The sequence below is a fragment of the Chiroxiphia lanceolata genome, chromosome 4 (genome assembly GCF_009829145.1).
Source record: "Chiroxiphia lanceolata isolate bChiLan1 chromosome 4, bChiLan1.pri, whole genome shotgun sequence".
Lineage (NCBI taxonomy): Eukaryota > Metazoa > Chordata > Aves > Passeriformes > Pipridae > Chiroxiphia > Chiroxiphia lanceolata.
In genome coordinates, this window is record NC_045640.1 from 67,253,818 (window position 1) to 67,281,642 (window position 27,825).

The 27,825-nt window shown below is 48.7% G+C and overlaps 1 protein-coding gene across 1 annotated transcript; it reads left to right on the forward strand.

Moving 5' to 3' along the window:
* Positions 1–586: 586 nt before the first annotated feature.
* On the forward strand, positions 587–27,704 carry LOC116786251 (coiled-coil domain-containing protein 81-like). Its single transcript, XM_032686699.1, has 7 exons — positions 587–1,006; positions 2,215–2,276; positions 25,530–25,683; positions 26,069–26,325; positions 26,637–26,722; positions 27,064–27,158; positions 27,595–27,704. The coding sequence occupies exons 1-7, from the start codon at positions 934–936 to the stop codon at positions 27,702–27,704; spliced, it is 837 nt and encodes a 278-aa protein (XP_032542590.1). The 5' UTR covers positions 587–933.
* Positions 27,705–27,825: the final 121 nt, after the last annotated feature.

Here is a 27,825-nt window from a genome sequence, read left to right on the forward strand (position 1 = left end):
CACATGGTTATCAGTCCCCATCTGGGCTGGTTTATTTGGGTGCCTGTAGCCACGTGCAAAGAATCTCTGCAAGCTTGGTAGAGGATTTTGGAAGCTGACAGTCATGTCAAGGGAAGACTTCCAGGAAGGTGACTGTGCATCGGAGGAGGCAGTTGCAAGGCACATGTGCAGTTGTATTCCTTCTTTGTGGATCCTGGTGTAGGGAAAGAGGTCCATCCCAGTGGCCCTAGGGGATAGGAGGGGCTGAGGGTTGCCCTGAGAGACAAAACATGGGGTTGCTTTCCCTCGTGACCTGTGGGGGACCTCTCCAGCTTTATTCTGAGTGCATGAAGCCCCTTCCGTACTAGCGCCTATTCCTCCCCAGGTTCCAGGAGTTCCTGTGTGCCCAGCTGGGGAGGATGAGTTGAGCTGTGCAGGCAGGAGGGTCAGTGCAGCAGCCTGAGGTGGCCGGTGGGGCTACCCTGCTCATGCTGGAGATAAACGTGGGTGGGATTGTGTGGTGGCAGGTTGTGTACAGCCCTGTGACCCATGGCATGACATCACAGTGGGACACTCACATCCCAGGGACAGTGTCATTGGACCACGACTCTTTGGAGAGGCCTGGACACCACTGGAACTGCCCTCACCAGCGCTCTGCTGTGCAGGAGCTGCCCTGCTGCCAGGAGGCAAAGGGAAGCTGTGGGAGAGCATTGGAGATACCACTTGGAGAAGTGTTGAGGAGGGAGGAGAGGAGCAGAGAGATTTTGAGCAGGGCAGGCACCTTTTCTGGTCTATATTGCCGGATCTGCCCTGCTCCCAGGAGAAAAGGAGATACTTTAGGAGAGCATTGGAGACGCTGCCTGGGGAGAAGCATCAAAGAAAGGAGAGGAGCAGAGGGGTTTTGTAGCAGGACAAGCACCTCTTCCTCAGCTGCTGCACTGCAGGGGGGCAGAGATGCAGAACTACCTGCTCTCTAGTTCTGTAGGGCCAGAGGAGCTCCCAACTCTCAAGGAGCTCAGCAACAGTGGTAAGGCCATAGGTGTCCCTTGCAGCAGCACTATCAGGGCCAAGATTACATGGAGATGAGCTGTGGAAAGCCCCCCTGAGTCTGGGGCCATAGAGGGGGCTCTTTTGGACGGCACAGACTGCAGTAAGGAGAGCCCTACCTTGTGGTGCCTTGAGGCTCTGGGGTGGCTTTGGTAGCTGTGACATCCCACCCTTAAGGGGAAGGGTGATGCTCATGGTAGAAAGGAACAACAAAAGTCCACAAGAACTCAAGATGTTTTATTAGTAAATTACATGCTTGGCATGTAAATTGCTATGTGAGTTTCTGACCTACTATATAAGAACATGGCAGTGGGTTTTGGATAAATGGGTAAGATGAAAAGGGAAAGAAAGGAAGAGATGAATTAAAGAGGAAGAGAGTGAGAGAAAGAAAAAGAAAGAAGGAAGGACAGAAGGATGGAAGGAAGGAAGGAATCAATCACTACTTCTGGTTCCAGTATCAGCCCAGCCAATGGGATTTCCTGGGGGCACCACCTGGGCGTGGTGGGGGTACCTTTTTATAGACACATTTCTATACCCCAAAGACGTTTCTCGCTTTCTACGCAAATTAGTTATCATCTGCAGTCTGTTCTTTCACACCTTTCTGGAAATGGGTTGAAAGGCTTCAGGGGTCTTTGTTGTTCTTCATCCCCCCTACAGTCCATGGTCACTTCTCGATCTCATTCCTGCACTTGCACTTTACTGTGTTGTGCTTCTCTCCAGGATTAATAACAAGGATGTTTGTCCCAGAAAAGTGCTCTTCTACTTCCTCATCACCCCCTTCTCCAGCCTTATTTTGTCCTTTCCCATGGTGTGTTAGTACCAACAATCTCCGGTTATTACCAACAATCCTTGTGTGTTATCAACAAGCTTTAGCTGGCTCCACAGCCATCTGGCTATGAGTGTTTGAGACACACACATGATAATCACCTTCTGGGAACTGGCAGTGTCTAGGAGTGGAAATTCTCTTCCCAAAACTACTGCCTGCCTTTCCTCCCCAGGCCTATCATGGATGCAGGTTGGGTTGCTTTGAGCCTTAGGGCAGTCAGGAATGCAACTGGGCAGCCCCAGAGATGAGAGTGGGCAAGGGGGGCTTAAGGGCGCTCTACTGTCACCTGTGTGGGTAGGGGCTCAGAGGATGGTGGCTGTCACTGAACCAGAGCATGGCAGGGCTTTTCTTTTGCTTTCCAGAAATCTGGAGAATCTGGTCTGGAGCATCTCGCTACATCCACAGACAGCTCTTGCAGAAGAGGGTGAGTCCTGCCTTCTGCACGTGCCTCACTGCCACGGTCCCTTGGGTGAGGGAATGGGACCGCAACACTGCACAAAGGGGTCCGACAAGGTAGAAGGTTGGGGTGCAATGGCTACTTTATTGAGGTAGAGCAGGGACTTATATAGGGTCTGGTATTGGAGGGTTTGGTAACAGGGGAGGAGCATGGGATTGACATTCCAGGGCATAACAGGATAGGAGAACGCAGGAAGGGAGGAGGAACTTGGGAGGAGTTGGGCACTCACTTGGGACTCACTCCACGCTGCGGCCCTCCCCAGCCAATCAGTGCAAGATGAGTGGGAAAATGAAGGAGTAAACAACTTATGGCAGAAAAATGGCTCTGGGCAAGCCTGGGCAAGCCCAGGCTATACAGGAAAATGGGGTTAATACAATCATATGAGGAAAACGTTTTAAGCAATGTTTAAAACTGGGTATAAATGAGCAAGTGCATAAGACGGAGTTCCTTCATGCGCCATAAATTTCTCTCCAGGCTTTAAAACGTTCCCAGTCAGACTCTGGCTCCTCAGCATCTCCGCCTTTTTTCTTTTCTTGATAGAAGGACAAAAATATGTTTCTCGGAATGAGGCTTTTGCAGGCGGCTATGACACAACAAAGCATTAATAACAACACAAAAAGGGTCATCAAGACTCCGAAACACATTAAACGTATTTGTTTAGACCAGTTAGGTAAGCTAGGGGAACCCAATTTATCAAATAGATCGTCTGTGGATATCTTAGAGGAAAATTTAATTTCACTGATAAGGTCACGCAAGGTTTTAATGCTTTGGAAAATTGATTCGGAGTGATCGAAAAAATTTAGGCAACACATCCCCTCAAAATCCTGGCACCCATGGCCGTGTGCCAGTAACAGAAAGTCTATGGTGGCCTTGTTTTGAAGGGACTCTTCTTTCAATTTTTGAGTGTCTTTAACTAGGCCTTCTAGGGCGATACTGGTTGCGTTGGCCTCTTTCGCGAGCCAGCACCCCATGTGCGTCACGGTGTTGAGGGCATGCGAGGTTCCGATCCCTGCAATGATAAAAGAGCTGAAATAATTTCCCGTGGTTGACCACAACTCAATATTAGGATCACAATCCTCCAGAATTTTGGGGATTGGAAGAAATCTCATTGGAGGATGCAAAGCATCGGGTGGAATAAGAGTAACCTTGGATGAGGCTGGAGAATCTCCTTTCACCCACTTAAGGGGAGACTGGAGGGTAGGGTAACTGAGGGTATGTTTTCCATATGACTCGATAACTTGTCTGCTACCTAGCCTCCAGTCTCTTTTTGGAGGAGAATGTGTTATCGTGGGCCTTTTAGTAGTGGTTAATCTTTTAAGGGTCGTGTAAAGACTTGGTGGCCAGGGGGTAAGAGGTCTTGCCTCTGGCCCCACTGCCGGGTACTTCACTCTCAATATATCATTAAGGATGGGGTTTTGCATACGAAGCATTCCGAAGTCTCTCTCGTGGTGAATCAATGAGGTGGGGTTTTCATTGATTAACCCAAATTTGTGTGGGTGGAATAGGGTGACCTGGGAGATGGCACAGGGTCCTCCAATAGGATAGCATGGGATACCAGCCCACACTCTCTCGCCACAGATTAAGAATCTTCCCTGGGACAGGGCACTGGGTTTGGAGCCTACCGACTCCATTGTGATTATTTCAGGCGCATGCCATTGCACCATAGGGAGGCATCCTGGTATATTTTCTTAAAGGGAGTAACACTGTTCTTTATGCGAGATGTAGATCAAGATATGAACTTAAAACAGTGACCGGTAATAACAGAACCTAAGACCTCAAATTCAACGGGGTCATCCTCAACGTAAGAAGGTGATTCAAAATAATTTCTGAAATCGTCACTAAGGGGTAAACCAACTAAACACATCTGAAATAAATTAATATTATTAACTGAAAGACAGATAGCGTCATTATTTGTTTCCCACACCAACTTCACCCAAACATTTTTGGGCTGTTGGTACATCCAGATGGGAATGTCTGATGCGGTCTCCGATGTTGAAAGGATCACTCCAAAACTGAGGAAGGTGGTGAAGGCGTAGATGGTTCACACGGTGTTTCTCTGAAGACCTTCATGTGCTTTGCAGGGACCCACCTCGGTCTTGTATCAGTGGAGATACAGGCGTGTCCCTTCCCCAAAGTGATGAGGGGAAAGGGACCCGTCCACTTGTCAGTTAGTAGGTCTTTGTAAAGTATTTTGGCCTTCCTTATGTTCTGTTGGTTTTCTGATCGGAAGTGCCTCTCTATAGGGCTTCTACTTGTGGGCATGTCAGGTTCCTCCATTTATTTAAAAAATTTAGAACATACATGACTTTCTCTAGTCTTTCTTGGGGAGCCAGACCCATACTCCCCCTTTTTTGTTTTCTTAGTAGATTTTTTATGTTTTGATGGACCCTTTCCACTATACCCTGCCTTGTGGGGTTATGAGGAATTCCAGTGGTATGGTAGATACCTCAGCTATTAAAAAATACTTCGGTTTCTTTCGATACATATGAGGGCCCGTTATCCGTTTTGACCTGTTTCGGGACCCCCATTCTTGCATACGTGGACAAAAAATGCTTCTTGACATCTCGATTTCTCTCACCAGAATGCGTGGTGACTACTGTCATTTTGGAGAATGTGTCAATCGACACATGTACATATCTTACTTTCCCAAATTCGGGCACATGTGTCACATCCGATTGCCAAATTTCTAGTGGCTCCAACCCTCTGGGGTTAGTTCCTTCAGGTTTAAGTGGGGCCACTTCTTGGCAATCAGGGCAGGTCTTTAAAATCTCCTTTGCCTGATTTAATTTCAGATTAAATTGTTTTTGTAGCAATTGACCATTTTGGTGGAAAAACTCATGAGAAAGTCTGGCTTGCTGGAATTAATTTGGTACTGCCACCATACCTGCCAGCTGATCTGCAATCTGGTTTCCCTCCGCCACAGGACCTGGTAGAGTGGTGTGGGACCGGGTATGTAGAATGTAATATCCGAATTTCCTGTTTTGAATCAAAACCAATAGCTTGTTTAGCAAATCAAACGGAAGCCGATTAGAAACATCTTTTAAATAGGAGTTCTCAATTCTCTTTACTATGCCCACCACATAGGCCGAATCAGATACAATATTTATTACTTTGTTTTGAAAGATCTCGAAAGCACGTACAACTGCTGAAAGTTCCACAATCTGAGGTGAACCTTGCACTTTATGGATATCTTGTTGCCAATTGTCATCCTGTTTCCAGATGATGATTGCGTCTCCAGTCCTACCGGAACCATCTGCGAGTATCGTCTTTACTTCTCTAATTGGAATCTCGGATTGAATAATTTCTACTTTGAACGGAATTTGGGCCAATCTCTGAACAAACTGACATGCTGGGAGGTGAAACTTCACCTCTCCCGGGTATCCACCGATGGCAATTTGGAAATCAACAGAGGGTCTCAGCAGTTGCCCAATTTGTTCAGAGGTTAACAGGAGGTAAACATAAACTGGTTTCCTTTCGTTAAGCTCTAAACACCTCATATGTCCTTTGAAGACTAATTTCTTTCACCCAGTCTTTTAGAACTGGTGGGGGAGGAACAACCATTCCCACAAGTAGGAGTCCTTATTATCGATTGAAAATTGGCCCAAGATGGCCAATGGCTGTTTTTCTTCCCTTATAATTACCAAGGAGAATGGCAGTCCCTCCATCCTCCGACTCACTTGTCTTTCCAATATTTTCTTTTCAACCATATGGAGGGCATCTTCTGCCTCCTTTGTGACAGACCTGGGGGAGGACGGATCTGCATCTCCTTTCAAAAGCTCAAATAGGGGATGTAAATCACTGGTTGTGATCCCCAGTACAGGGTGTATCCAATTGATAGCTCCTAGTAGCTTCTGGAGGTCATTCAAATTTCAGACATTTTTGTCAATGGTAACTGCCACAGCCCGAAAGGGAAAGGGAGTAGGGCGCAGCACTGCAGAAAGGGTTCGGACACAGGTGAAGGGTCTGGAAGCAATGCCAATTTATTGAGAGAACACAGGGACTTATATAGGGTAGGTCTGAGGGGAGAATTCAGAACTGGGGAGGAGCATGGGACTGACAACTCAGGGTGAGACAGGATTGGGAGACAGGGGAAAGGTGGGTGTAGCTTCTGGGTATCTAGGGGAAAGGACCAATGGTAGCTCTCTCTGCACTGCGGCAAACCCCAGCCAATCAGTGACAGAGGAGTGGGAAAGCGGGGGAGAACAAGGTGGTAAACAACTTTTGGCGGGAAAATCGGAGGGATAGAGGGGAATAATATGGGGGTACATTAAATTTCACATAAAACCAACAATAAACTGGGATATAACAGACAGTCCAGTAGATTAACAGTCCATTCAAGCTCTGTAGATGTCTCTCCATGCTTGGAATTTCTCCCAGTCAGTCTTATTGTTCTCCTCATCTCCCCCTTCTTTGTTTATTGAAGCGGTGTTGACATTGACACTTCGTAACAGCATCTGGCAAAGGCACACAACTAAACAAGGCAAACAGGTTAAAAGTGCAACGAGGGCACACACAGAGATCACAATCAAGATTAATACTTTTCTAAGTCATTTGAGAAGTGAGGGAAGGTTCAACCAATCGAACAATCCATCTAGTCCCTCACTGCGGGATTGGTGGATATCTTGAACTAAACTCTTTAACTGATTGATACTTTGATGAATCGACTGTGCATGACCTGAAAAATTCATGCAGCACATTCCTTCAAACTCCTGGCACCCATGTCCATGTGCCAGGAGTAGGAAGTCAATGGTTGCACGATTTTGTAAGCTGATTTCTTTTAACTTTTGTGTATCTGCTAGCAGACCTTCGATTGCGGTGGTGGTGGCATTAGTTTCTTTGGTCAGCCAGCAACCAAGGTGGGTCAAAAGGGATAGGGCGTGGGCTGTTCCTATCCCCGGGATTGGGAAGGAAGCCCAGAAGTTTTTCATGCGGGACCAGATGTGGATGTTGGAGTCACATACCGCTGGGAAGAGTAAGGGAGGTGGCGGAGTGACAATTCCAGCATCCACACGTGGTGCCACAACAACACGGGGAGTGGTAACTTTTGGTTTTGGGCATGGTGTTGTTGTTTTTGGCTTAGAGAACATAAGCGGTGCGCCCATTGCGAAGGACAGGGACCTTTTAACCTGATTTTTGAGGGTGTAGGATTGGTCTAATAATTTAAACTTCGCTGGGTTGAAAAGTGCCAATTTTCCCACTGTGCAGGGACCCCCTTCTGGGTAGGCAGGAACACCCTGCCATGCCCGATCCCCACACAGAAGGAAAAATCCTTTTGGGAGTCTCATATTTCTTGGCACATGTTCGGTCGCTACTGTAGTAGCAATCGAATTGTTGCACCACTGCGAAGGAGTCCCGGTAAATTGATCTGCTAGCGGATACATTGTGGGGTGTAAATAGAATGGGCTCTGTGTATCTATGGAACAAAATACAGTTGCCAGTGGGGAGAGAGCCAAGAAGGTCAATTTCCTGGAGTGGGTTTGAAGTAAAAGTTTGAGCGGAAACAACCTGTGCTAATGTAGTGGAGTTTAACAACAGGGATCCTAGACTCCAGGTTTGTGCTACAAATGCATCCCAGTCCTCACCCGGAGTCACAGGAACTCCAACCAGGCATGTTTTAAAGGGGTTGCTGGCACTGGACAAGGCCAGGTACAAGGTGTCTGTTCCAGTGGCCTTGGCCAGCATTACCCATAAATTTTCTGTCGGTTGTTTCATCCACTCCCTCAGGGGAGATGAGGTAGACTTGTTGATTGATCCTAAGGTGCAGATCAGGATGATGTAGGCATGGAGGGTCCACATTTTGCATTGCGGTCTTGGTGTATTCTGATCTGTCTCGCTGGGACCCACTTAGGTCCGGCGTCTCCTGCAATACAGGCGTACCCTTTCCCCCAGGTGATCAGGGGAAAAGGGCCCATCCATAATTCTGTTATGGGATCTTTATACATGATTTTGGCTTTTTGTTCACACGGAAGAAAATCTGATTTAAAATGTCTGTTGACAGGACTTCTGTTTGTGTGAGTTTCAGGTTCCTCCAGCAAATTCAAAAAATTTAAGACATACATTACTTTTTCTAATTTCTCTTGGGGAGTCATGCCAATACTCCCCCTTCTTTGTTTTTTAAGCAAATTTTTTATGTTTTGGTGGGCTCTCTCCACTCTGCCCTGCCCCGTGGGATTGTGAGGGACCCCAGTGGTATGGTGTACCCCCCATTCTTCAAAGAATTTCTTCGTGTCTGCAGATACATAGGAGGGTCCATTGTTGTTTTTTATTTGCTTTGGGACTCCCATCCTAGCAAATGCAGACAAAAAGTGTCTCTTAACATCCCTGCTTTTCTCACCAGGATGCACGGTGGCTACAATCATTTTTGAGAATGTGTCAATAGACACGTGTACATATTTTAATTTTCCGAATTCAGACACATGCATGACGTCTGACTGCCAAATCTCCAATGCTGTCAGCCCTCTGGGGTTTGTTCCTTCTGGAACTAGTGGAGCAACCATTTGGCAGTCAGAACACGCCTTCAAAATTTCTTTTGCTTGTGTTAATTTGATGCCGAATTGTTTTTGTAACGATCGCGCATTCTGGTGGAAAAATTCATGGGATATTTGAGTTTGCTGGTATAAATTGGGGGTAACAACCATACCTGCCAGATGGTCGGCAATCTGGTTTCCCTCCGCCACAGGACCTGGCAAAGCGGTGTGAGACCTCGTGTGGACAATGTAATAGCTAAATTTTCTATTTTCGATTAAAAATAACAACTTTCTCAACAGATTAAAAAGCTTTTCATTGAACACTTCTTTCAGATATGAATTTTCAATTCTTTTTACAATGCCCACAATGTAAGCTGAATCCAATATTGATTGGTTCCGTGTTGAAAATTTGGAAGGCGCGAACAACTGCCGACAATTCCACGATTTGTGGAGAACCTTGAACTTTGTGAATATCTTGAAACCAATTACCATTGTCATTCCAAACAATAACCGCATTTTCGGTTCTCCCAGATCCATCGGTAAAAAGTGTTTTGGCGTTTTTTATTGGAAGGTCTGATTGTACAATTTTCAATTTTAATGGGATCGTGATTAATCTCTGTAAAAATGGGCACGCTGGGAGGTGAAATTTGACTTCTCCCAGGTAGCCCCCAATGGCGATCTGAAAATCAATGGAATTCTGCAGCAGTTGTTCCAGGTATTCAGAAGTCAGTGGGAGGTAAATGTAACCTGGCTCCTCCCCACTGAGCTCTAGACACCTGGTGTGACCTTTAAAGATTAACTTGCCAATCATTTCTGCAATTGTCACAGTCGTTTTGGAGAATTGATGAGGGAGGAACATCCACTCCACAAACAGAAGTCCTTTTTATCTTCTGTAAATTGGCCTAACATGGCTATCGGTTGTCGTTGTTTGCGGATAATAACCAATGAAGATGGCAGTCCCTCCATCTTTCTACATGATTGTCTCTCTGATACTTTATTTTTGACAGTGGAAAGGGCTAGCTCTGCCTCTGGTGTTAAGAACCTGGGGGAGGACAAGTCTGCACCTCCTTTTAGTATATCGAACAGGGGGTGCAAATCACCAGTTGTGATCCCCAGCACTGGTCTGAGCAATTGATCGCTCCTAACAGCTTCTGGAGGTCATTCAAAGTTTGGACTTTTTTATCAATCAGAACTGATTGAGGCTTAATGGTTTTAGCAGTAATTTGGAGTCCGAGATACCTCCATGGTGCTTCCCTTTGTACCTTTTCAGGGGATACTTCCAATCCTTTGGAATTTAGAGCCGAGATTGCGGAATTTAAAGTCTGCTCAACTGCCAATTTTGTTTTTGCACAGATCAATACATCATCCATATAGTGGAAGATGATTGACTGTGGGAATCTTTTCCTGATTGACTCCAACACTTTTGCCACAAACATCTGGCATAGTGTAGGAGAACTTTTCATCCCCTGGGGAAGCACCCTCCATTGGAACCTGCAATGGGGTTTACAAGCGTTGATGGCCGGGACAGAGAACGCAAATTTTGCCAAATCAGCCAGATTCAAATAAATGTGAAAGAAACAGTTCTTAATATCAATTACCACTAGGGACCATTCAGCAGGGAGCATAGATGGAGAAGGCATTCCCTGCTGGAGGGCTCCCATTGGCTCTAGGACTTCATTAACTTTGCACAGGTCCTGAAGAAATCTCCAGGAACCTGAAGATTTTTGGATTACAAACACTGGAGTGTTCCAGGGACTGGTGGAAGACTCCAAGTGTCCTTTAGCCAATTCTTGATTGACGAGATCATTTAGGATTTGCAGCTTTTTGGTGGGTAGGGGCCACTGATCTACCCAAACTGGCATCTCGGTCTTCCAGCTCAGTCTGGGCAACTGCACATGCTCAGTGACCCCTCCTAAAAATTTTCTTCTGTTCTCAATGTTAATTGCCATTGCTCCATGGTGTCCCGTCCCCAAAGTGTTATCCGAATATTTAAAATGTATGGTTGCAGGGATGCCGGCCTGCCCTCTGGCCCATATACGGTCAATACTTCCCGACTCCTGACAGGGAACTGTGAGCCTCCCACACCGCTGACTTTTGTATCCGTGGACTGGGCTGGCCAGCCGTATGACCAGTCTTTGGAGGCTATGATGGTAACATCCGCTCCTGTATCTAGCAATCCTTCTACTTTCACTTTCTGCGGGTGTCTAGGTAAAGAAAAATAAACGAGACATGTTAACAGAGGTCGTGAGGTCCTCACTGAGGTCGCCCAATGGACTTCCTTCAGTGAGTCATTCCTCTACTCCTCGTCCTGGGACACCATGCAGAGAAGGTCATCCGTAGAAATCATCTTCGCAACAGGGAAGCGGTCCTCCAACTGTACGGGTGGAAGATGCACAGTTAGACAAATAGCAATGTTAGTATTTGTCAGCCCTGTCAGGAGAGTGGGAATTACAGCAATGCCCTTTGCCACTGCCGAAAAATGAGAGATCATTAGGTATGTCGCATCTGGATCAACATTTGCAGATGGCCTAACCCTGGCCAACTGCTCGTAAGAACTTAGGTGTGTGGAGGGGTGTATTACTGAGAGAATTATCCACTTCAGCAGGGTACATTGATTTTTAATGGAGACCGGGTCTGCCGGAGGTTCCCTTATTATGGGGTAGCTGGGCGCGGTGTCGGGCGCAGGATGGAATGAAGGTGACGGGTTACTTCTGTCAATGCGCCCCCCTGAGCGCTCTGCTCTCCGTTTCCCAAGTGCTCACAGGAGCACGGGCGAAGATCAGGCAAGGAGTTAAAAGTTACCTTTTTCTTCAGCCCTGGGGATTTTCTGGGGGGAAGGGGTTCACCATTGATATCGGTCAGCGATCTACAGCTTGAGGACCAGTGACGGCCCTTCCCACACCTCCAGCAGAGGGACTTCGGTAAATTAGATTCTGGTGTTAGCTTGGGACAATGCTTTTTAAAATGCCCCTTTTGCCCGTAATTGAAGCATGACTGGGACCCGGTAAAAGCAGCAGCCAATAGGGGTGCCTTATGGGAGTTCGAGCCAATATTCTTACACGCGTCTATCATCTCGAGCAGAGAAGGGTCTTTTAACATTTTTAATGCTTTCTGGCAATCTTCATTACCTTCTTCTATGACCAATTTGTTAAATAAAATTTCCTGACTTTCTTTTTGGTGTACTTGTCTACTAATTGCTTCTTTCAACCTGGTAATGAAATCAACAAATGGTTCTTTAGGGCCTTGATTGATTAATGTGAAAGAGGGTGTCTGGATATAGGCGTCCACCACCCTCTTTACTGCTTCTAATGCCAACTCCTTTGTCACTTCTAAAAATTTAAGTTCAATTCGGGCCTGATCACCTCTGCTCGAGTAATTTCCTTCACCATAAAGCATGTCTATTGCTTGCTTTACCGGGATACCCCTCCTTTCCATTTTTTCATTTACATAGGCGGTAATTAACTTTTTCCACTCTGCTTCAAAAACGGAAGATTGAACCGTGGAAAAGAGTCCACCTATTACTGCCCTGATGCCATAAGGTATCAGTGTATATGCCAGGAAAAAGGACTCCAGGAGACCGATGGTAAAGGGTGCTCCCAGCCCATACTCTACAATAGCCTTCTTAATATCTTTGAGCATGGGGTAGGAGATGGACCTCCACTCTGGAGCCCTACCCTCCTCCAAATAAATAGGGAAAGCCTTTAAAAAATCTGTGTCATTTGCATGTGCAGCCTCCTCCCTGAAGGCCCTCCAAATGTTAGGCAATTTGGACGGCCTTTCGGGGGAGCACTGCGTGTGTCTGTGTCCGAATCTGGATAGCGGCAGGTGGGGTAGGCCTCAGTGGTATGGGCTCTATGGGCGCGGCCATCTTGCCGGAAAACGGACTTGACCTTTGCCCTGACCCCGCCCCTTGCTACCCTTCCATCTCTAGAGGGAGGTCTCTCAAGTGAAGAGGTGGAACTAGAGGGAGAGGGCGTGCTTGTGGGCGTGTCGGGGGAGGGATCCCTGAAACGTGCAGGTGGGGGCGGAGGCGGTCTGGAGGGTGGTACTGAGGGGACCCACCCTCTCTTTTCCATGACTCACTCAGGTAACTGTTTGCGGTCTGATACATTTTTGGTTGATTTGGAGTCCGAGGTACCTCCATGGTGCTTCCTTTTGTACCTTTTCAGGGGAAAATTCTAGACCATGTGAATTTAGAGTCGAAACAACCGAATCTTAAGTCTTTTTGACAGCCAATTCTGTCTCTGCGCAGATCAAAACATTGTCCATATAATGGAAGATGACTGACTTTGCGAATTTCTGCCTAACTAGGGATAAAATTTTTGCAACAAACATTTGACAAAGCGTTGGCAAATTCTTCATCTCCTGGGGAAGCACTTTCCACTGGAACGTGCACTGAGGTTCACAAGCGTTGATTGCTGGGATGGAAAACGCAAATTTTGCCGAATCGGCCGAATTGAAAAAAATATGAAAGAGTAGTCCTTTATATCGACAACAGTCATGGGCCATTCAGCAGGTAGCATAGATGGAGATGGCATACCTTTCTGAAGGGCTCCCATGGGTTCCAGGACTTCATTCACTTTGCGCAGGTCCTGGAGAAATCTCCAGGATCCTGAGGATTTTTGGAGGACAAACACTGGAGTGTTCCAGGGACTGGTGGAAGACGCCAGGTGTCATTTGGCCAATTCCTGATCTACCATTTTATTTAGAATTTGCAGCTTTTGGATTGGTAGGGGCCACTGATCCACCCAGACTGGAACTTCAGTCTTCCACCTCAGTCTGGGCAGCTGCACTTGCTCAGTGACCCCCCCCTAAAAAATTGTCTCTATTCCAAGATGCCACTGCTCCATGGTGTCCCGTCCCCCTAAGGTTACTGGAATGTTAAGTACAAATGGTTTGAGAGATGCAGGTCTGCCCTCTGGCCCATATATGCTGACGGTTTCGGTACTTCTGGCCGACTGTTCTGATGGCGCCCATCCAGCTGACCCTTATGTCGGTTGACTGTACTAGCCAGCTGGGAGGCCAATCTCGGGAGGTGACGACTGTAACGTCGGCCCCCGTATCTAACAATCCTATAATGCTGACTTTTTGTGGTTTCCTGGGTTCTGGTAAATAAACAGAGCATGTCAAGAAAGGTCTGGAAGATTTGACAGCAGTCATCCAATTTGCCTGTATTGGGTCGCCACACCTGATCTCCTCATCCTCGGACATAATGCTGACCAAAGCATCTGTGGAGACCATTTTGGCGACCAGAAAATGATCCTCCAATGCCACAGCTCGTGGGTTGGTAAAGGAAAGGGATAGGGCACTGCAAATAAGGCTAGGGCACAGTTGAGGGTGAGGAAGCAATGCCAATTTATTAAGGGGAAACACGGACTTATATAGGGTAGTTTAGGGGTTGGGTACAAGCAAGGGGAGGAGGGAAGGATTGACAGGTAAAGAGGGATTGGGATTGGATATTATAATAAGGAAGGGTGGAGACTTCGGGTATCCGGGGGAAAGGACCAATGGGAGCTACCTCTGCACTGCGGCAAACTGCAACCAATCACAGGCAGAGGAGCGGGAAAGCAGGGGAGAACAACAAGTTCTGGCGGGAAAACTGTGAGGGGAGGAAGAAGACAACATGGAGGATTTGATTTAAAAACAACAACTGGGGGTACAAATATGTTGATAACTTCATGATAATAAACTGGGGGAAACTGTAAACAACCGGGGATAACAGGTGGTAACTGTCCAGTCCAGAGGTGGCCTTTTTAGGCTGTAAATGTCCATTATCAGTGTGAAAAGTCCTTTCATGATTCGTAAACTCTCCTCCACGCCTGGAATCTCTCCCATTCCTCTCGCAGGTGGTTTTCTTCGTCCCCAACATCTCCCCCTTTTTTGTTTTCTGTGGCCGCGGCGACGTTGGCACTTATGGTCGAGATCAAGGACTTTCGAATATAAACAATAAGACAGGGTAAACAAACACATAACAGGAAGAGGACGGAAAGGGCTAGGATACACATTATGATAATTTTCCTGGACCAATTAGGTAATGACGGTAGATTCAGCCAATCGAACAAGTCTCCTATATTCTCTTCTTTATCTTTATGAATATCTCTGATCAGACTCTTTAACTGGCTGATACTTTCATGAATGGATTGAGAGTGGTCAGAGAAATTCATGCAGCACATTCCTTCAAACTCCTGGCACCCGTGTCCGTGCGCCAGGAGCAGGAAGTCAATGGCTGCTCTGTTTTGAAGGCTAACTTCCTTCAGTTTCTGGGTGTCTTCTAATAAGCCTTCTATCGCCTGGGTGGTGGCATTGGCCTCCTTGGTCAGCCAGCAACCAAGGTGGGTCAAAAGTGACAAGGCATGCGCGGTTCCAATCCCAGGGACAGGGAAAGACGCCCAGAAATTTTTCATCCGTGACCAGATGTGGATGCTGGAGTCACAATCTGCCGGGAAGGGTAGAGGAGGTGGCATAGTTACGATCCCAGCACCTGCATGTGGTATGGCATACATGACAGGAGACTGATTTGGAATTTGTTTAACTTTGGAAGGGGTGGTCTGAGGCTTAGGTGGCTGAGGTTTAGGCTCCGGAGGGAGCCTCCACCCATCCACTTGTTTTTGGATGTTCGGGAACCACCCCTGACACCGAATTCGGTTCTTTAATTTTGGAACTGCCAATTCGTTTTCGTTTTGGAGGGACCTTTTAATTTGGATTCTCGGTAGGATGGCCAGATCTGTCATTTGGAACTTCGCCGGGTTGTAAAGGGCCAGTTTCCCTACCGTGCAGGGACCCCCTTCCGGGTAGGCCCGAATACCAGGCCACGCCTTGTCCCCGCACAGCAGGAAGTACCCCTTTGGCAGACGCATGTTCCGAGGAACATGCTCTGTGGGTATGGTGGTGACAATGGACCCGTTACACCACGGCGAAGCGGTCCCTTGATAGAGGGGTTTTGTAGGGGTAACATTAAAGGGAGTAAACAAAATAGGTTGGGTATAACGATGAAACATGACGCATGCAAAGGTAGGGAGCGAACCGAGGAGGTCAATTTCCTGGAAGGGAATATCAATAAAGGAAAGTGCCGCGATCGCCTGGGCCAGATTGGGGGAGTTGAGGGGCATCGCCCCACGGAATCTTGTCTGGGAAACGAAAGCGCTCCAGTCCCCTGATGTTATGGGGACTCCCACCAGGCATGTCCTGAATGGACTAGCTGCGCTAGCCAAGGACAGACACAGGGTGTCTGTGCCTGTTGCCTTGGCCAGCGTTACCCATAGATTTTCCTTTGGTTGGTCCATCCAGGGCCTTAGTGGGATGGGCGCGGCGAGAGGAATGGTCTTGGTAACGATGACGATGGTGACGGCGTGGAGGAGGATGGTCATCAGCTTCATGATTCCGGTCTTTTCTGTGCTTCTCCTGATTCTTGTCTTTGAGTGATTTTAACTCGTCTGGCTGGGACCCACTTTGGTCCATCAGGACCTGCAACACAAGCGTAGCCCTTCCCCCAGGTGATCAAGGGGAAAGGGCCCGTCCATTTTTCTGTTAGTGGGTCCCGATACATGATTGCGGCTTTTTGCGAGGTTATTCCTGATGAATCTGGGTTTGACATAAAATGTTTTTGTGCTGGACTTCTGTTTATGTGAGTGTTATATTCCTCCAGCAAATTCAAAAAATTTAAAACATACATTACTTTGTCCAATTTCTCTTGGGGAGTCAGGCCCATACTCCCCCTTTTTTGTTTTTTGAGCAAATTTTTGATATTTTGGTGGGCACGCTCTACTATGCCCTGTCCTGTGGGATTGTGAGGGATTCCGGTGGTATGGTGCACCCCCCATTCTTCAAAGAACTTTTTCGTGTCTGCAGACACATAGGATGGTCCGTTGTCAGTTTTTATCTGCTTCGGGACTCCCATCCTTGCGAATGCAGACAGGAAATGTCTTTTAACATCACGGCTCTTTTCACCAGGATGCGCGGTGGCTACAATCATTTTGGAGAAGGTGTCAATTGAAACGTGTAGAAATTTTAATTTTCCGAATTCTGCAACATGTGTGACGTCTGACTGCCAAATCTCTAGCGCCGCCAGACCTCTGGGGTTAGTTCCCTCAGGAGTAAGTGGCGTGAAATTTTGGCAATCGGGACACGTTTTTAGAATTTCTTTTGCTTGAGAAATTTTGAGGCCGAATTGTTTGTGTAGCGATCGCGCATTCTGATGAAAAAATTCGTGTGATAGTTTGGCTTGCTGGTATAAATTTGGGGTGACCACCATACCTGCCAGATGGTCGGCACGTTGGTTTCCCTCCGCCACAGGACCTGGCAGAGCAGTGTGTGACCTGGTGTGGACAATGAAAAAGCCGAATTCTCGGACCTGAATTAAAAATGCCAATTGAGTTAATAATTTGAATAAATTCTCATTTGATACTTCTTTTAGGTATGAGTTCTCGATTCTTTTGACCACACCAACAACGTAAGCCGAATCTGAAACTATGTTAATTGGCTCACCACTGAAAATTTGGAAGGCTCGCACAACTGCCGAAAGCTCCACAATCTGAGGGGAACCTTGTACTCTGTGAATATCTTGTTGCCAATTACCATTTTCTCGCCAAACGATCACAGCGTTGCCGGTTCTCCCTGAGCCATCGGTAAAAATGGTTTTTGCATCCTTTATTGGTAAATTTGATTGTATAATTTTTAATTTGAGTGGAATTTGGATTAGTCTCTGGATGAATGGGCACGCCGGGAGATGTAGCCGAATTTCTCCCGGGTAACCCCCAATGGCTATCTGAAAGTCTGTGGAGGTTTGCAGCAGTTGATCTAGATGTTCAGAAGTCAGTGGAAGGTAGACAAAATCTGGTTCTTCTCCACTGAGTTCTAGACACCTAGTGCGGCCTTTAAAGATGACCTTGCCAATCATTTCTGCTAAAGTGGTGATGGTTTTGCCGAATTGGTGTGGGAGGAATATCCACTCCCACAAACAGAAGTCCTTATTATCCGCGGTAAACTGGCCTAGCAGGGCCAGGGGTTGTCTCTGTTCTCTAATGATTACCAAGGAGGATGGCAGCCCCTCCATCCTCCTACATGATTGCCTTTCAGAAATTTTTCTTTCGACAATGGACAAAGATTTTTTAGCTTCTGATGTTAAGAAGCGGGGAGAAGATAGGTCAGCGTCTCCTCTGAGCAGCTCAAACAAGGGGTGCAGATCACTAGTTGTGATCCCCAGCACAGGTCTCACCCAATTAATGGCTCCTAGCAGCTTTTGGAGGTCATTTAAAGTTCGGACTCGGCTGTCAATTTCGATTGACTGGGGTCGAATAGTTTTCTCGGTAATTTTGAGTCCGAGATACCTCCAGGGTGCTTCCTTTTGAACTTTTTCAGGGGATATCTCCAATCCTCTGTCTTTTAGCGCCAGGATAGTGGAATTTAGGGTTCTTTCAACTGCCAATTGTGTCTTTGCACAGATCAATACATCATCCATATAATGGAAGATGATTGACTGTGGAAATTTCTGCCGAATTGGCTTCAACACTTCTGCCACGAACATTTGGCAGAGTGTTGGGGAATTTTTCATCCCCTGAGGAAGCACTCGCCACTGATACCTGCGGTGGGGTTCGCAAGCATTGATGGCTGGGACTGAGAAAGCGAATTTGACCGAATCAGCCGGATCGAGAAATATATGGAAGAAGCAGTCCTTTATATCAATGACCACTAGGGGCCATTCAGCAGGGAGCATAGATGGTGACGGCATTCCCTGCTGGAGGGCTCCCATTGGTTCCAGGACTTCATTAACTTTGCGCAGGTCCTGGAGAAATCTCCAGGAACCTGAGGATTTTTGGATGACAAACACTGGAGTGTTCCAGGGACTGGTGGAAGACTCCAGGTGTCCTTTTGCCAATTCTTGATTTACCAAGTCATTTAAAATTTGCAGCTTTTTGCTTGGTAGGGGCCACTGATCAACCCAGACTGGTGTTTCAGTTTTCCAGCTCAGTCTGGGGAGCTGCAACACTTCAGTGACCCCCCCTAAAAATTTTGTTCATGGAATGGGGAGCTTAAGGTGAGCTCCCACTGTTCCATGGCGTCCCGTCCCCACAATGTGATTGGAATATTTAGAATGTAAGGTTGGAGAGAGGCTGGCCTACCTTCTGGCCCGTAGATAGTGAGTGCCTCCTTGCTCCTGACCGGCTGTTGGCTTCCCCCCACGCCACTGACCCGCACGAACGCCGCCTGGGCAGGCCACTCGTGCGGCCAGTCCCTGGAAGCTAATATGGTGACGTCTGCTCCCGTGTCCAAGAGGCCTTCCACCCTGATCTGCTGTGGCTGCTTCGGCTGCGGATAATAAATGAGACAGGTGAGCAGAGGGCGAGAAGATCGGACCGTGGTGGTCCAGAGAACTTCCTTTTGGTCTCTTTCCCTCTGCTCTTCGTCCAGGGACCGGACACACAGCAGATCCTCTGTGGAGACCATCTTGGCCACCGGGGAGCGTGCTTTCAGCTGGATGGGAGGAAGGTGGACAGTTAGACTGATAGCAATGTTAACGTCATTCAGCCCAGCCAGGAGGGTAGGCACTATACTAACTCCCTTGTCCATTGCCGAAAGATGAGACACGATTAGGTAAGTCAAGTCCGGGTCAACATGGGCGGAAGGTGTGACTTTCAAAAGGTGTTCGGGGGAAGTTAACTGTAAGGTGGAATTGTCGGTGTACAAAATTGTCCACCGGAACAGAACACTTTGGCTTGGAACTAGTTCGGGAAACGATGTTTTTATTGATGAAGGTCCGGCTGGGAGGCCGTGCGCAGAGCAGAGCGCAGTTGGGGGGTCACTTGTGTCATCGCGCCCCCCCGGGCGCTCTGCTCCCCGTTTCCCGACTGTTCAACGTCAAAGTGTCTGATGTCCGGGAGGGAGGAGAAGGTGACTCTTCTCCGTAGGTTTCGTGAATGAGATGGAGGGAGAGGTTCGCCATTAATGTCCGTGAGGGAACGGCAGCTGGCTGTCCAGTGCCGTCCCTTTCCACACCTCTTGCACATGGTCTTAGGGAGGTTAGGTGTGGATGCGGACAGGCGAGGGCAATGTTTCTTGAAATGCCCTTTTTCCCCACACTCGAAACAGTGATTCGGGCCTGTAAAGGCAGCAGCCAGTAGGCGTGCTTTATGGGAATGCGAGCCAACATTTTTACACGCTTCAATCATCTCTAATAGAGTGGGATTCTTTAAAAGCTTTAATGCTTTTTGGCAGTCCTCATTGGCCTTTTCGATCACCAATTTATTAAAAAGAATTTCTTGGCACTCTTTCTGAGGTACCTGCCTGGCAATAGCCTCTTTAAGCCTGGTTATAAAATCCGTAAATGACTCTTTTAGGCCCTGATTAATCATTGTAAAGGAGGGGGTCGGCACATACGCGTCAGCCACCTTCTTTAGGGCCTCTAATGCCAATTCTTTAGTTATATCTAAAAATTTGGGGTCTAATTTTGCTTGATCCCCTCTTCGCGTGTAATCACCTTCCCCATACAACATGTCTACTGCCTGCCGTGGGGGAATACCTCTCCTCTCCATTTTATCATTCACGAAAGCTACTATTTTCTTTCTCCACTCCGCCTCGAACACGGAGGCCTGCACGGTGGTCAGCAGACCTCCCATGACCGCCCGAATATCGAAGGGAATGAGGGTATATGCCAGGAAAAATGACTCTAACAGCCCGATGGTAAATGGGGCGCCCAACCCGTACTCCACGATGGCTTTCTTGATATCTTTCAACATGGGGTACGAGATGGGGCACCACTCAGGGGGCTTCCCTTCCTCATAATACACAGGGAAGGCTCTTAGGAATTCAACATCCTGGGCACTCGCTGCGTCCTCCCGGAAGGTTTTCCAAATGTCCGGAGCGGTAGACGGCTCCTCCGGGAGGCATGGCGCCCAGTGGCAGTCTGAATGGGGATACCGGCAGGCGGGGTAGGCCTCGGTGGCTTGGGCCTTATGGGCGCAGCCATCTTGGCGGATGTTTGGTGTGGCCTTCGCCCTGGCCCCGCCCACTGCACCCCGTGGCTTCCGGGAGGGAGATGGCTCGGGGGAGGAGTCGGAAGTGGCGGAAGTGGACGCGGAAGAGGACCGGTCCGAGGAGGGGCTCCGCGCGCGGGTGTATGGGGGCGGAGGCGGAGCAGTGGGTGTTACTACAGAATCTCACCTCCGCTCTTCCCGCCTTGATTTCTCCCGCGCTATCAGGGGCCCCGCCTCCTCGTCACTGCCTCGGAGTCGCCGCGATCCCCTTCTTCGCGCCCTCCTGCCATCTTGGTCTTCACGCGACTCCCGTCCGCCATTTTGTGAGCCTCGGTGTCCTCTCTTTCTCCCTCCCTTTTTCCCGGGTTTCTCAGTGTCCTTATCTGTGTTGCAAGTGTCCGTGTCCGTGTTAGAAATGTCCTTGTCGGTGTTTTCTTTCTCTTTCTGCGTTATCTTGGAGGAGTCGGCTTCTTGGTTGTTACTGCCGCTATTCTTGTTCATCATCTGGTGCTGTAGCACCATCAGAACAAGCCTCCAGGCTATCTGCGCCTTCTTCGCGAGTTGGTCACCCTTTTCGCCCTCTCGCCATAGCTGGAAGTCTATGGCTTGCCACTCATCAAATGTGGTGTTATCGTGGACGTGATGATGGTGGCAGTCTAGCCATTTGGCGAGGGCTTTGGCTGATTTTTTATCTAAAGGGTGACCGTGCTCGATGATAAAGTCTTTTAGGCGCCTGTAAACGAACTTCTGGGAGGTGGAAAGCGTGAGCCCCATGCTGTTAATCTGGTTCCTCAACGCTCCCAGGTGGTAATTCCTCCCTTTTAGTTTATGTTGCTGGGGGTGGGTGATGGGTGCAGGATTAGGGATGTCCCCTGTGGCTCACCTTCGTCTGGTGCGCGACTCGTCGGACTTCTCAGCGTCCACAGTCGTCCGCTTCGCAGGGGAGAGCTGGCGGAACGATCTTCCCTCGTGAAGACTCGCTCGAGCCCAAGTGCAGGCACAGGAGTTCTCTTAATATAAGAGCCCTCAACTGTGCCCCACGTTGGGCGCCACTTGCCACAGCTCGTGGGTTGGTAAAGGAAAGGGATAGGGCACTGCAAATAAGGCTAGGGCACAGTTGAGGGTGAGGAAGCAATGCCAATTTATTAAGGGGAAACACGGACTTATATAGGGTAGTTTAGGGGTTGGGCTCAAGCAAGGGGAGGAGGGAAGGATTGACAGGTAAAGAGGGATTGGGATTGGATATTATAATAAGGAAGGGTGGAGACTTCGGGTATCCGGGGGAAAGGACCAATGGGAGCTACCTCTGCACTGCGGCAAACTGCAACCAATCACAGGCAGAGGAGCGGGAAAGCAGGGGAGAACAACAAGTTCTGGCGGGAAAACTGTGAGGGGAGGAAGAAGACAACATGGAGGATTTGATTTAAAAACAACAACTGGGGGTACAAATATGTTGATAACTTCATGATAATAAACTGGGGGAAACTGTAAACAACCGGGGATAACAGGTGGTAACTGTCCAGTCCAGAGGTGGCCTTTTTAGGCTGTAAATGTCCATTATCAGTGTGAAAAGTCCTTTCATGATTCGTAAACTCTCCTCCACGCCTGGAATCTCTCCCATTCCTCTCGCAGGTGGTTTTCTTCGTCCCCAACACTCCAACTCTACAGGTGGTAAAACAACAGAAATACAAATGCTGATGTTATTATTTGTGAGTCCAGTCAACAGGGTAGGTGTCATTACAATTCCCCTCTCGAGCGCTGTGAAATGTGAAACAATTAGGTATACTTGGTCTGGTTGAATGTCAGAGGAGGGGTAGACCTCTATCAGTTGTTGAGCAGATTTGAGCTGGAGTGTGGGAGGCACAATGGTTAATATGAGGGTGGTGGTCTAAGGGTGGTGGTTGTTCCTTAACTACTGGGAAGGCTGGCTTAACTACTGGCATAGGATGGGGCGCAGCTGAGGGGATTCTTGTATCTTCACACCCCCCTGAGCGCTCTGCCTCCCGTTTCCCTGATGTTCACAGTGACATTCCCTAAAGTCAGGCAGTGAATTAAAGGTTACTTTCCATCTTAAATCAGGGGATTTTCTTGGAGGGAGGAACTTGCCATTGATGTTAGTAATAGATCGACAATGGCGAGCCCAATGGTGACCCTTCCCACACCTTTGGCATAACGTCTTTGGGGGGTCAGGTTTCATGGCCAGTTCAGGGCAGTGTTTTTTCATATGGCCCTTCTGGCCACAATTAAAACATGTTTGTGGTCCAGTTAGAGCAACAGCAAGCAATTGGGCCTTATGAGATCCAGACCCCACATTCTTGCATGCCTCTATCATATCAAGTAATGTGGGGTCCTTTAACATTTTAAGTGCCTGTTGGCAGTCCTCATTTGCTTTTTCATACACCAGTTTATTAAGTAGAATATCTTGACTTTCTTTCTCCTGAACCTGGCGTGCAATCGCTTCTTTTAATCTCGTGATAAAATCTATAACTGGTTCCTTAGGCCCCTGATTTATTAGAGTAAAGGATGGTGTCTGAATATACGCATCGGCCGCCTTCTTTAATGCTTCGACTGCCAACTCCTTGGTTATATCTATATATGCCTGATCCTGCCTACTGGTATAATTGCCCTCGCTGTACAACATATCTATTGCCCTCTGTATTGGGGTCCCTTGCCTTTCCATCTTTTTGTTTACATATTTGGTAACAAGCTTCTTCCATTCTGCTTCAAAAACTGATGACTGGACAGTGGATAATAGGCCACTGACCACTGCTCGAATATCATAAGGTATCAAATCATAAGCTAGGAAGAAGGACTCAAGGAGTCCCACTGTGAACAGGGCTCCGAGGCCATATTCGATAATCGCTTTTTTGATATCCTTTAACATAGGGTAGGATATTGGCCTCCATTCTGGGGCATAGCCTTCTTCTAAATAAATGGGGAAAGCCTTCAGGAATTCGGCATCATTAGCCTGTACCACTTCGGCCCTGAAGGCCTTCCAAATGTCCGGTTGTGGTGAATGACTATTAAGTATGTGTTGTCCGTGTAAGGCCTGTGTGTGGTGGGTGCCGGAGGCCTGGGTGGCACAGGCCTCATGGGCGCTGCCATGTTCCTGGATGTTGACACCGGAACTAGGCCTGACCCTGCCCCTCTTTTCCCTTTGGCCCCGGAAGGGCAATGACTCCGGGAAAGAGGCAGAGCTGGTGGGAGAGGGTGTGTGTGGGGGTGTGTCAGTAGGTGGATCAGTGATGTAAGCGGGTGGAGGCAGAGGCGGCCTAGGGGGTGGAACTGGAGGTGGAGCCAGTGGGACTCGCCTAGGCTTCTCCCATGCAGATTTTTCCTGCATGGTCCTTTCCCGCCTTTGCCACTTGTGCGCTTCGGTTTCGTGCGCGCGAATGTCCTCCCCCATCAGCGATGCCATTTTTTGGAAACCGCCAAAATGTTGCGCCTTCTTCATCCCTCTTGCCATGTTGGGACTTTTGGGGCTTGTCCTTTTCTGGGGATTTTGTCTTGCAGACTAATGATTTTGGCTTGGATTTTTTATGTTTCGATGTGTTTTCTTGGAGAGTCTCATCTGAGTTCATCTTTTGGTGCTGTAGCACCATCAGAACGAGTCTCCAGGCAATTAGTGCTTCTTTAGCATTTCGGTCACCCCTTTTGTTTACTTTCCAAATGTGATATCCAATTTTCTCCCAGTCTTCAATTGATGCATTGTTGGAGATTATCTCCCCCTTGTGTTCAAGCCATTTGCCTAATGCTTTTGCTGACTTTTTATCCAAGGGGTGACCATGGTCAATAATAAAATCTTTAAGTTTTCTGTATACAAATTTCTGAGAGGTCGATAGCCAGAGTCCTATTATGGTGTTACGCTGACTTCTGGTAATTTGTCGTTGATGTTAAAGTTCCTCTCTCGTGGGGATTGGGAGATGGGAGAGGGAGTAGGGATGTCCCCGGCTGCTCACCTGTCCAGTGCAAAGACTCGTGCTGACCCGATGGTCCGTAGTCTGCAGTTCAGACGAGGAGGACCAGCGGGGTGATCACCTCTCCAGGTGCCACTTGAGCCCCGGTGAGCACAAGGGAGTTCCTTTAATATAAAGGACCTTCTACCTTGCCCCATGACCTGGGCACCATATGCCATGGTCTGGTGGGTGAGGGAATGGAACCACAACACTGCACAAACGGATCCGACAAGGAAGAAGCTCGGGGTGCAATGGCTACTTTATTGAGGTAGAACAGGGACTTATATAGGGTCTGGTATAGAAGGGTTTGGTAACAGGGGAGGAGCATGGGATTGACATTCCAGGGCATAACAGGATAGGAGAACGCAGGAAGGGAGGAGGAACTTGGGAGGAGTTGGGTATTAGGGACCAATGGGGACTCACTCCGCACTGCGGCACTCCCCAGCCAATCAGTGCAGGATGAGTGGGAAAATGAAGGAGTAAACAACTTATGGTGGGAAAACAGCTCTAGGCAAGCCTGGGCATGCCCCAGGGTATACAGGAAAATGGGGTTAATACAATCATATGAAGAAAACGCTTTAAGCAATGTTTAAAACTGGGTATAAATGAGCAAGTGCATAAGATGGAGTCCCTTCATGCGCCATAAATTTCTCTCCAGACTTTAAAACATTCCCAGTTGGACTCTGGCTCCTCAGCAACTCACCCTTTCCCTCTGGGCCTCCAGAGCAGGGGCCAAAGTGCCATTCCCAGGACCATGCCAGTCATGTGGCAGCCACCCCGCCTCTGGGCAGCCCTTCCAATGCTCCCTCCTCTTGCTTGTGTTTCCAGGCAGTGGAGACTGGAGTTGGGACATTTGCAATTGTCCCAGTGCATGCCAGTGTGGAAGACAGCGAGGTTTTGACTGTTGAGAGACCTGTGTTCATTGTAAACAAACATCTGAGGACATTCCACAACCTTGAGTGTGAGGAACCCAAAATTCCTGGTAAGAAGATGGAATACTGTCCCCACAGAGGCCTTGCATTTGGCTTGTTGCCAACAGCTCTGACACGGCCAAGGAAAGGCACTTCCAACCTGGAGAGTGCTGAGTGTGGGCACACATAGGGCAGCCCAGCACCCTGCCCCTCTCTGGGGAGCCAGCCTTATCTCCCCAGCTTCCCCTGTGCTCCAGCTGGTTCATTGCAGCAGGAGGCCAAGCAAAGCTTTGGCCTCTCCTGACCACCAGCTCTGTTCTGGAGAGGTGACTGAAGCTGAAAGGGGAGCACTGTCTGGCAGAGTGTTGCCTGAGGGCTGGGCACTGATGACCCCTAATCTTGGAATTGGCTGAACTGTAGTGGCAGACACCCTGTTGCTTTGTTCTTGTTTCCTAGATGAGACACCTGTTGTTCAGCTGGACTTCGGGGAGATTGCTGCAGACACCCACTTCCGCCGAGAAATTGTGGAGCTGTGTGTACATGAGACCCTGCTTTGCTTTGCTGGGGCTCTCCGAGACAACAAAGAGGTGGAATTCTCCTTCAAGGGCATTGGTATCCTTGCTGTGCGAGGAAAAGTGGTCAGCATGACCTTCTTTGATCGCTGCCTGCTGAAGCTGGATACGACAGGAAACATGCTGAAAGCTCTGCTCGAGGTGAGCTTGTCATTTCTATGGGATTCCTCTTCATGGCTCTGTGGCAACGCTGTCAAAGCTCTCCTGCTGCCTTCTCTCAGTTGTCATGACCTGTCTCACCACCCAGCCTAGACACACTCCTGATGAGCATGTCCAAGTCTGGGCAGCGCCTCGGCCCTTTGAGGCAGGGTCTAATGACATTAAGGGAGAAGGTGGTGTGAGGCTTTCTGGGAAGCAGCCGTTGTGTCTCTGAGCAGCAAGGTGCTTTGCCACCTTTGTGGGCAACCAGCATGTTTCTGGGTGTCTGTTGAAATGTGACTGTCCCCTTGCAGGACTCCAGCATGATGAGGATCGTGGCATTTCCAGGCCAAAATGATTTTAACCGGGTCAGTCGAGATGAGGTCATCACACTACCAAGGTGAGTGGATGGCTTCTGCAGCTTCTGCAGGTTCTAGCCGGTTGAAGCTTCTTTCCAGCCAAACTTGGACAAGACCAGCCCCTTCCCAGGAGAGCTTCCTACTCTGCCCATCACTCACTCCACTCTGACTTGGAGATTGCAGACAAAGGGGCCAGTCAACTTTCAATGTGCCCTGAGAGAGGTGGGACAGTCTACATGGGCAGCAAGGAGGGTTGTTGTGCACCTTGTCCTCCAAGGACTTGGCAGTGGCTCCTAAAGACAGGTGCCAGCAATTACAAGTTTGAGCCCCCAAGGGAGCCTGGTGCCCCAGCTTTACCCAGTTGGTGCCTTCTTGTTTCCAGTCTCGTAGTGGAGACCCCACACCAGCCATGGGCCCCTCTGATTTCCCTGAAGCCCAGCAGAGAGTCGGCGCCCTGGGGCGGAGGTTCCCGCAGAGGTAATGTGCCATCTGAGGGCTGGCAGGGACTGAGAGGGCTCTTGCCCTCACGAGGGCAGGAGGTCTGAGGTCACTGTGGGATGACTCATTCTGGAAGAGGCTCTGAGCTGTGGGCAGCCCCTACCACCCAATCCCTCCAGTGGGCCCTGGGGATTCCCAGTACCTCCCAGTTCTTCCTATTGGTGGGTCCCTTCTGATGGCAGAATTGTGAGTAGGAGAGGAGGAAAATCATGTCCCGGAGAGATGGGTGGCTTGGTGGGAATTCAGCTCCGGATCAAGTGTGGGTGAGGGACAGGGGCCTGCCTGGAACTCTGGTTCCCAGGAGTGGCAAGGACTGAGGGCGAGCCTTGCGTAGCACGACTGAGCAGCTCTGCCCCTCCTGCTGGCCACATGATCTCAAAGACACCGTGTGCTCCTCCCTTTCTCCCACTTGCAGTCAGCGTGCTGGATCCGGTGTTCCTGGCTCGGCGGAGGGTTTCCCAGGCCAGCCAGCAGTCGATGGAATCTGATCAGCCTAAAGACAAGGAGGTTGGCCAAGGAGGGTGAGCCCTGTAGAGGAGTGGTGTGGCTGAGGCTGTGTGGGGAAACACTGTGCACTTGTGGTAGAGAGAGAGAGATGTTTCCTTTGGCTGGGGTGCACGTGCTGATGTTGAATGGCCCTGGAGAC